The following is a 10008-nucleotide window of genomic DNA, read 5'->3' as shown; positions in this document are numbered from 1 at the left end:
AGATACTTTCTCTGTCAACCAAAGGAGTTTCATTTCTGTCTTGCTATCTCTCTTGGACGTTAGTGACCTAAACTGATTTGTCAGTAATTCTTTGTGTTTAGAAAGAGTCTAGTTATATTTGTAGGTTCAGCCTCACCCAGTATTTCAACAGGAAGTGGGTGGATGCTTAAGTCTATAATGAGGCATTCTTCCTTGTGGTTGTTGCATAGTTGTGAGGACTGCTGTATGCAACAGTAAATTCATACTTCTTTAAACATTTTTGTAGACAGATTTAGATTACAGTAAGTCTGTGTATTGTCTATCATTTTGAAATCAAATGATTATTTGACTTTTCAATTGGGATTTTGAACCCCTGTGGAATGCAAGAAATTTGTCTCTTGAAAGAGGAAACTGGTCTACAAAGTAAAGCTCTTCTCATAGGCCCCCATCCAAAGTGCTGTTAACTGTAGAACAGTGGGAAATGCTGAAGTGAAAGCAGAAGTCCTAATTGTCACACATATAACATCCCCACATGTTCTCATCCCCTGCTACTGCTGATCAGCATTTTGGGGGTATGTTTCAAAGAGGAACTGCCTTGAGAAGCATTTCTGTTGTTATGGTTATTGCTATAGCTCAGATATACTTGTTTTGGGATGGAACCATAGAAATCTGCAGGTGTTGTCAGTGACCTTGGCTCTAAATGAAGCATTGTATATTTATTTATAATACATAGCTAGTAATAAATATTACTACCAGAATGAGCAGTAATTTGTCTTCTGTCCTGGTAATAACAGGAATTCAGAGTGGGGTAAAGATGAATGTGTCCTCCCTCACATGTAGCCTTCCTTTATGACCTTCTTCCACCCTCTGTCTTTTTCACCTCACCCTAATTCTGCTTCAGGGTGTTGGAATCAGAGTTGTGAGAGTGTAGGGTAGATGTCAAAGTCTCCTTTTGACTTTATACTGACCACATGTTATATATAAGTATTTTGTGATAACTTCTAATATATAGGCCTGTAGAATCTTACTGTTTGAAGGGACCTTAGAGAATACCTCATCCAGTCTCCATTTCAAAGCATGAATTCTGCCATGGTACTGACAGTCTAGACTGGTCCATATACTGCCAGGTCATGGCTAGGGAGGGATGCCTAAAGTCTTTTACTTGTTCTCAGACTCATTCTCAAGTCCCTTAAGCTGAAAATAGCCAGGAGTAAAGATGGGGTTGCTACGGAGTCTGGCTGCATGTCTGGAACTGTTCCAAAGCCAGTTTTTCCTTTGGACTTACTTGGATAGCCAACTCCCAGATCAGCCTGGGAGCCGCCCAGGATGTAAATAACTTAACCTTGGGGCTCTGTCTGAAACGTCCTTTGGACCATTCTATATCCTGCAGGTCCTGGTAACTAGATGAATCTAGATGTGGAGGAGGGTTTGATTCATAGCCATGACCCATCCCACTCTACAGTTCTTAGACCTGCTTCAGGCCTTGTGTTCAGAATGCAAGTCCATGTTGGCCAAGTAAGGAGGTTATAGCAACTTAGAAGCAAATCTAGAAATTTCAGAACTTCTTAAAAATCATCTAGCTTAGTTTTTATTTTGCAGATGAGGAAACTGAAGCCCAGAGTGAGAATTATATCTATCATCTTTGATTTAGAAGACATTGTAGAAGTCATCCAATCTGACCTCTCAACATCAACATCCTACAGTCTGGGAATGTCTCCTGCAACATTCCTAATAGCTGGTCATCCACAGGACTGTACTGGGAACTCATAACCTCTGAAGAGAACCCATTCTAATATAGGACTGCTCTAATTAAAAGGAGCTAACTAAACTGAAGTCTGTTTCTCTATAACTTTTATCTCTGCAGTGGTCAGTCCTCTCCTGTGTAACATCTCCCAAGGTGTAAGACCTTCTCAAACCCCATATTAGCAAATATCATTATAGCATATAATTCCCTAATCAAAGTAAAATATAACTGAAGAAGAACTTTATTTTTTTGTTTGTTTTGCTGTTGTTGTTTTTGAGAGAGGGGGAATGTGTGTGAGCAATGGAAAGGGACAGAGGGAGAGTCTTAGGCAGGCTCCATACTCAGCGCAGAGCCCGACCCAGGGCTCGATCTCAGGACCCTGAGATCATGACCTGAACTGAAATCAAGTGTCAGACGCTTGGGGAGCCTGGGTGGCTGAGTCGGTTAAGTGTTGGACTTTGGCTTAGGTCATGATCTCGCAGTTTGTGAGTTCGAGCCTCACGTCGGGCTCTGTGCTGACAGCTCAGAACCTGGAGCCTGCTTCCGATTCTGTGTGTGTCTCTCTCTCTGCCCCTCCCTGTTCACACTCTGTTGTGTCTCTCAAAAAAATAATAAAACATTTAAAAAAAAAAAAAGTGTAAGACACTTAGCCCACTCAGCCACCCAGGTGCCCCAGAACTTTATTGATTCTGTGAAGACAGGTCATTCACTCTTTCATGGCTCCAAAACTTCTTTTGGCATCTAAGAACCACTACTTTCTTGGTTTTCTTCACTTTCTCTTTTTTTCTGTCACTGACACTAGCGTTCACTACCCCTTTTCATGATACTTTTAAAAAGAGACATACGTCTTATCACTTTGTGAGTATAACTGTACAAACCTATTGAGAGAGTAGCAAATAGGACTGAAGAGTTAGCCTTACCCCTACAACCTGTCCTCATTCATATTTGCTGGCTGTAGTGGGCCTCTCCATTTCTATTGTCATTGTCTTAACCTGTGAAGAGTCCCAACTGATCTGTTTATCTCCAGCCTTCTCCTGCCCAAATATAACTTCTTTGCTTCTGTTAGAATGACTTGTCTAAAATGCAAATTTGGCCATGTTACTTCCTTAATACGGTGGTTTCTCAACACCCAGTACTCCACAGATTTTCCACTAAATGACTACTGATGATAGAGGAGCCTTTCTCAACTGTATTTCCATGAGAGAATTAAACCCTAATGCCATTAGGCATCCATTGTATATAATGTATTAACTTTTTCTCCAATGCATCTGGAATGGTGCTAGTAGTTATGTACGGTCTTGAGGAGAATTGAGAAAATAGTCACTCTAATCATTTTCTTTGTTCTGTGGATCAGATGAGGAACTCAGTGTGAAAGAGTGGAGAGAGAGAGAATGTGTGTTCTTCAGGAGGTCCAGAAGCCTGGCTGGGAGCAACCTCTGGAGGAAAAAAAACCTCAGTAAATTTCATTTAAGTCCAGGGTTTCGTCTTTACATTTGTTTCATCTTTACGTTCACCTTTGCGTTCTACCACATAATATGTCTATATAGTTGAAGGTGTTTAAAAATATTTATCAATGCATAAAGTTGATTTTACAGTAAGATTTTCCTAGGGTCCATCCATGGACTACAAAATAACTACCTTTTTATTTAGCCTTGTAGTAGACATTTTATGTATGTTACATTACTTAATGTCTCCAGGAAAATTGCCCAAGATCACATAGCTAGTAAGGTTATCAGAGTCACGGTACTAACCCTAGTAAGTTTGAATGGCACAACTTGAAGCTGAGTTGAGTCAAGAGCCTTGAGAGTCTTTGCCCATTTCTAAGTTTATCTTCACTGGAATGTAGGGTTTTTTTTTTTTTTTTCCTAACGAAGTTACTGTTGTGTTTCAGATCATGCATAATTCCATACTTCTTATGGTGAATATAACTAGCTTAAAAAATTTTTTTTAAGGTTCTTGTTTATTTTTGAGAGAGAGAGAGAAGGAGACAGTCCACGAGCAGGGGAGGGGCATAGAGAGAGGGAGACACAGAATTGGAAGCAGGCTCCATCCAGGCTCTAAGCTGTCAGCACAGAGCCCGACTCAGGGCTCGAACTCACGAGCCATGAGATCATGAGCTGAAATCAGACATCGAACTGACTGAGCCACCCAGGTGTGCCCCAGAATATAATTAGCTTTGATTATCCAAAAGGAAAATGAACAGTGATTCAGGTAATTCCATATAACAGGGAATCTTGTTTCTCATTGGTGGTTCTGAAACATATTAAGTGGGTTTTTTTAGTAGCAGATTTACTTTTCTGTTTGTTTTGTCTTGATAGATATTGACATATTGTCATTTCTTGAGTACTGTCTGTGGTGTCTAAATGGGGTGTCTCTCCCAATCAGATGAGGGCCCCAAATGATCACTGATCGGGTGGAAGCTGATGGTGCAGGCAGTGACAAGAATTCACCCAAGGCAGAACAAAGGAGATAGAAGTTTATTGAATACACCATAGGGGAACAGTGGGGAGGACAGCCAGGGGAAGGCTGTCTGTAATGAGGTATAGAGGTATAGAGGCTGTTTTTAAAGAGGGAAGGTTAAGGAGGTATGGGGACATATGGAATTCTCCCATTTTTGGTAGCTGTGCCTAGTTGCAAGTAGCCCATTGGTCATTTAGGGCCTACGGATATTTTGAGGGGGTTACCTGATGGGTCTGTCTGTATTCAACCAGGTGGTCACTGTGGCCCTGTTTCTGCATTCCATTGCTCAAGCCTGTTTGCCTAAAAGTGGCCTCTACACTCTCTAGCTGGTTGTGGGAACTGGTTTTTTTAGTGATAAGAAGCCATCTTGCTATCCCCCCCCACCCCACCATATGACAGAGAGTTGACTCCATTTGTGTTCTGCTTACTCAAGGCCCTTGGGAAAGTATAAATTCTAAAGTACCAAGGTGTTACAAGAACCTCCTCCTGGCCCCCAGTTCTACATGTACCTAGCCATCTGGAATCCAGTTTCCATTAGGTGTCCAGAGAGAACATCTGGAATGCCTTGTCAGTGGCCACATTTGATGTACAATTTCAAGGGGATCTGGCTGCTTTAGCTCCTCTGAGAAGCTGGAACAAGTACTGAAATGATTGCTAATAGAGGGAGCCACAGTGGCTGTTTTCAATCATCTCTGGCTGTACCATCGAATTAGATTCTTCCAGAAAGCTTGAAATTTGAGAGTATAAGAGCATCCAGAGGATGGTGTACAGAGCCCTGTGAGGTTCTTTCATTTGCAACCTCCTGCCTCCTTTCTTGTTCTAAACTCTTTCACCAGTGAGTTACTAATGATTGCATCTTAGTACCTCTACACCGTAGAGAAGAGGAGTTCAACTGGAAGGGAGAGTCCAGAGTTTGGATTAGAAAACCTGTTGAGTCAAAGGGGAATTTAGCAGAGGAACGGAATGAAAATTATTTCCTTAGACAGTAGACAAATATTCAGGAAACACCTCTGCACCCCAAAGATAGGCACAGCTGCCACACAGTGACTATTAAAGGGAGGTTCAGAGTTATGAGCAAACAGCTGATTCTCTTGGTTCTTGGGCTGTTGCTGTTGGTGACAGGAAATCTTGTTCCCCAAGCTGCTGGCTTCCTGTTTTATTTTTACTCTTAGTAGATCAGAATGTCCATAACAAGGAGCAGTCTGTTCCAAAGGGTTCTACTCCCCCTTTGAGCCTGAAGGGCTTTTTTTTTCCTTTTTCTTTTGGTCAGACAATATGTTGGTTCACTTTTAAGATTTGTGATACTTAGCTTTTTGTATTCACAATCAACTTTTTTTGGTGATGAGCTGGTGTTTTAAGATTTGATGTAAGTAAACCTGTTTTGCCTTTTTTTTTCTTTTTAATTAAATGAAGAATTGGGAATACTGGGGACTTGGGTATGTTACCTTTATGCTTTACCTTTTCATTTGAAGTGAATTTGCATTTTCCCTAGCATGAAAACCATTAGGCTGTTTTAAATTTCTTTAGTTTCACGAGATACAGGAACAGCCTGGTATGCCTTGGCTGTAGTCATACCCATTTTGTTGAGACTAAAACCTCCTCCTATCCTTGTAAAGCTAGGAATTTGGTAATCTAATTCTAAAACAATAGCTCAGCATGAACCTGAAGTGGTGGGGATTTCCTAGGGAAAGGGGCTCAGCTGACAGGATAAGAAACGGTAACTGGAAGGTTTCCAGATCTGCTCCAGACACTTCCTGCCGGCTCAAGAGCCTTTTGGCCCAGGTGTGTTGATCCGGATACGAATAGGAGAGAGAAAGGGAGCTCTTGGGTAGATGAGAAAGGACTAGGGAATCTTATAGCACAGTTTGCTTTAGCATCATGTTTGACATATTGAACGTGTAAAATTTTCCTTGATATTCTTTAATTCTGTCAATTTACAGACTAAACTTTAGTAGTGTTAATAGACACTGGCAGCTAGCGTTTAGTTGTACATTAGCAGTCATCCATCAGGGAAGAACTGGAGAAGTTATGTCCTGATGTAGATCAATGGAATTGCTATTGGCAACTTAATTTCCGTTGTGGAGATGATCAGATGACAGCAGCTCTTTTTTGATCCTTATAATTGATCATCTGGAATCTGATCTGTCCTGATTATGGATACACCAAAGATAGGATCTGTCCGTACTATCCAGAGCCTGCTGAATGGACTGTTTTCTGACCATGCCTCCTTGCCTCTGGAGACTCTTGTTGGTTGGAGCGTCGTTGTTATTTTAAGGTTTTTAGGTTTTTATGCTGCCTGTGTAACTCAGCCAGCAGTCACTACTTCAGAATTTCTAAACTGATCCGGCAAGCCTTCTAATAGCAAACCTTAAAGATTGGGGCGGGGGGAGCTTAAAAAAGAAGAAATGATGGGGGAGAGATTTTTTTAAAGCTGTTTTAGATCAGAACAAGACAAAAGAAAAAAAAGACTCACACAGCCCTAGTGTGCCTGGAATTTGTGGTTGAGTAATACTTTCCTGTTATTTCTTTTTTAGGTTGTTTTTCATCATTCAGAACATTGCCTGAAGCAGGTCCACCATGCCGTTAGTAACGAGGAACATCGAGCCAAGGCACCTGTGCCGTCAGACGTTGCCTAGCGTTAGAAGCGAGCTGGAATGCGTGACCAACATCACCCTGGCAAATGTCATCCGACAGCTGGGCAGCCTGAGTGAGTGCCGCAGAGAGCCTGTGCTTTGCCCTCAGGGGTCGTTGGTGCTCTTTATTTAGTTTCCTTCTCCTCCCGTGCTCCTATTTCTCCCCCATCTGCCTTCCCTAGGTAATGCGAAAATGTATCCCTCCCCCTCTCCCCAAAGAGAGGTTCATTTTTGGTACAGAATTCTTCCCCTCAACCTTTTCTTCATCTACCACCACCCTCTAGGTTCCCTCCACCTCCCCCTCCACCTGCTTCAAAAGAAATCTGTGGGAAGGGTGGCAGGAAGGGCTGCAGCAGAAACTGCAGATGGAATGACAGAGCAGAATTCTCTGTGTGTAAAGTGGGAGGTTCACAGAGCAGTATCTTGGGTTGGGGAATGTGCCCATAATTGCACGAGCTGTTCAATGTAGCTGACTTTGTTGAAGCCTCAAATGTGCCAATAGTCTTTCTCTACCCTACACCCCCTCCCCCAACTTTTCTTCCCAAAGAGGAGTAAAGCAAACATGCACTCAGATTCTAGCTGACTTGTGTACCCTGGTACACATTTAATTGTGCTGCAAGCCCCCAGGTCCAAGTTCGGGGTGCAAATTACTTTTGCAGTCTCTAGGGTATTGGGAATTTTGCAAGCTGCGTGAACACACAATGACACAAAGTGTGGCTGGAGCCATTCTTCTCTAGCAAGAAGATGGTTGTTAGCCCAGTCTGTTTTGGAGTTGAGGGAAAGCCAGCTCAATGATATTTTTGTTGTTGTTGTTGTTGTTGTTGTTGTTTTAATTGGCAAGAATGAATGAGACTGCCTAGGGTGGAGTACATGCATGGTTTGGATTTCATTGTGAATCAAGCTGACTTTGTTTGAAGCTGAGGTAGGGGAAGGGCAGACGCTTGGATAGGCTCTGCATTTGTCTTAGTGCCACTCCAGCTCCCAAAAGAACCTTCGTCAAATTGCCATTTTAGTGATCTTCCTTAGCAAAGGCATCTTGGTATGAATTCTTTCAGACATTCACCCCTTCTATTGAATCACTACTACCCTTAGTGAAGGCTGTGGGGTATCAGGAAAGCCTGCATTCCCCCAGATAGTAACAGGCCCTGCCTTTAAAACAGGGGCCTGAGGAGACAGAGTTCTGCGACCATATGATGTATGGGGTCTGAGATTCCTAAGCCTTTTCCTAGCTCCAGAGGCCATCTCTGTTGATCTAGGGCTTAGGGAAACCTGGATGGGGCGTCACGAAGAAACGAAACCCTGCCAGTGCCCGTCTTACACAAAGGAACACTGACAGCAGTGCAGTAGCAGTGCAGCTGACAAGGAAGCACATGAAGGCTGTAGAGAGCCTCAGTGCTTCTTAAAAGCATCATTTCTGCTTCTGTCACCCTGAGAAGGCCAAATGGGTGCAAGTCAATCACACACCGGTTCCTTCTCCATAGGACAAAGGACATCTAGCTAATGATGCTTCTTACTCTCACTCAGCAGGAGTTATGCTCTCTCTCAGGTGTTTTTCCAGGGTAGTGTTGATGGATGTCATTGCTCACTCTCTCACTTGTGATCAGACCACTCCCATCTTGAGGAAGCTGATCTGAGGGCCAGGATTGGTTTGTACCTACAGAAACAAGATTTCCTCACATTGTAGAGCTAACTGACCCTTTTTTTTTTATCCAATAAACATGTATTGAACATATTTTATGTGCCAGATGCTGAGGGAATAGAGTGATAATAAGAAATGGTCTCTGCCAGGGGCGCCTGGGTGGCTCAGTCAGTTGAGCGTCTGACTTCGGCTCAGGTCATGATCTCATGGTTCATGGGTTCAAGCCCCACATCGGGCTCTGTGCTGACAGCTCGGAGCCTGGAGCCTGCTTTGGATTCTGTGTCTCCTTCTCTCTGCCCCTCCCCTGCTCATGCTCTGTATCTCTCTGTCTCTCAAAAATAAATGTAAAAAATAAATTCAAGAAAAAAGGTCTCTGCTTTATAGGAGCTTATAATCTACCAGAGGAGACAGAAATAAATAATTTTTAAGGGGAGAGGGCGATGAGAGGGGAACTCACATTTGTTGATTGCCCACTTTATGCCAGGTTTTAATAGGATCTTGACATAGATGATCTCATTTAATCTATTCAGTGATCCTGTGAGGGTAGGTGGTGGTATTCCCATTTTTCAGGTGAAGAAATGAAAGCTCAGAAAAGTAACTTGCCTAGAGAGACAACAGCCAGTAAGAGGTAAAGTAAGATTTCCAAAGAATTTCTCTGCTCTGTCTCTGCCAACACCACCCTGGTTTAGACCTTCGTTAACTCTCACCTAAACTGTTCCCTTGGGGTGCCTGGGTGGCTCAGTGGGTTAAGTGTCTGACTTCGGCCCAGGTCATGATCTCACAGTTTGTAAGTTCAAGCCCCACAATAGGCTCTGTGCGGACAGTGCGGAGCCTGCTTGGGATTCTGTCTCCCTCTCTCTCTCTGCCCCACCCCTGCGTGTGTGCGCGCGCTCTCTCTCTCGCTCGCTCGCTCTCTCTCTCCCTTTCTCCCTTTCTCCCTTTCTCTCTCTAAATAAATAAAGTTAAAAAAAGAAATAGAGGCGCCCGGGTTACTTAGTCGGTTGGGCATCCGACTTTGGCTCAGGTCATGATCTCACGGCTCATGGGTTTGAGCCCTGCGGCCTGCTCTGCACTGACAGCTCAGAGCCTGGAGCCTGCTTGGAATTTTGTGTGTCTCTCTCTCTGCTCTTCCTCCACTTGTGCTTTGTCTCTCTCTCTCACAAATAAGCAAACATAATAAAAAATAATAAAATTAACTGTTGCCTTAGCCTCCCTCTGGCCTCCCTTTCTCTATCAGTCCTCTTAAATATATAAACCTAAAGATCTTACAAATCTTAAAACTTGTATCCCTGCTAGAGTGGTCTGCTCAAAATGCAAATTTCACTTTTTACTTTTATAATTCTGAATTATTTGACTTTTTAAAAGTTAAGTCTGTGTTAACTTTTGCAATTTAAAAGTTTTTTGTTTTTTGTTTTTTTAATGTTTGTTTATTTTGAGAGAGAGCAGAGAAAGGGCAGAGAAAGAGAATCCCAAACAGGCTCCACACTCATCACGAAGCCTAACACAGAGCTCCATCTCATGACCATGAGATCACGACCTGAGACGAAATCAAG

General features: G+C 42.8%; 1 protein-coding gene across 2 annotated transcripts in view; it reads left to right on the top strand.

Annotated features, from left to right (window-relative positions):
• The window catches only part of WASF2 (WASP family member 2), a 74356-nt gene that overhangs the window by 45602 nt on the left and 18746 nt on the right, over nucleotides 1–10008 (top strand). Inside the window, exons 1-2 of one of the 2 annotated variants that reach the window (XM_086716157.1) lie at nucleotides 5307–5549; nucleotides 6718–6890. In XM_086716157.1, coding sequence (XP_086572283.1) covers nucleotides 6761–6890 — 130 coding nt within the window. In that variant the 5' untranslated portion in view covers nucleotides 5307–5549; nucleotides 6718–6760. Of the gene's footprint in view, nucleotides 1–5306; nucleotides 5550–6717; nucleotides 6891–10008 lie in introns of those variants that run through there. The other variant, XM_086716156.1, reaches the window with a different exon arrangement.

Source organism: Puma concolor, chromosome C1, assembly GCF_028749965.1.
Source record: "Puma concolor isolate L17-30 chromosome C1, mPumCon1.1.hap2, whole genome shotgun sequence".
NCBI classification, from domain to species: domain Eukaryota; kingdom Metazoa; phylum Chordata; class Mammalia; order Carnivora; family Felidae; genus Puma; species Puma concolor.
This window is presented reverse-complemented; position numbering and strand designations above follow the sequence as displayed.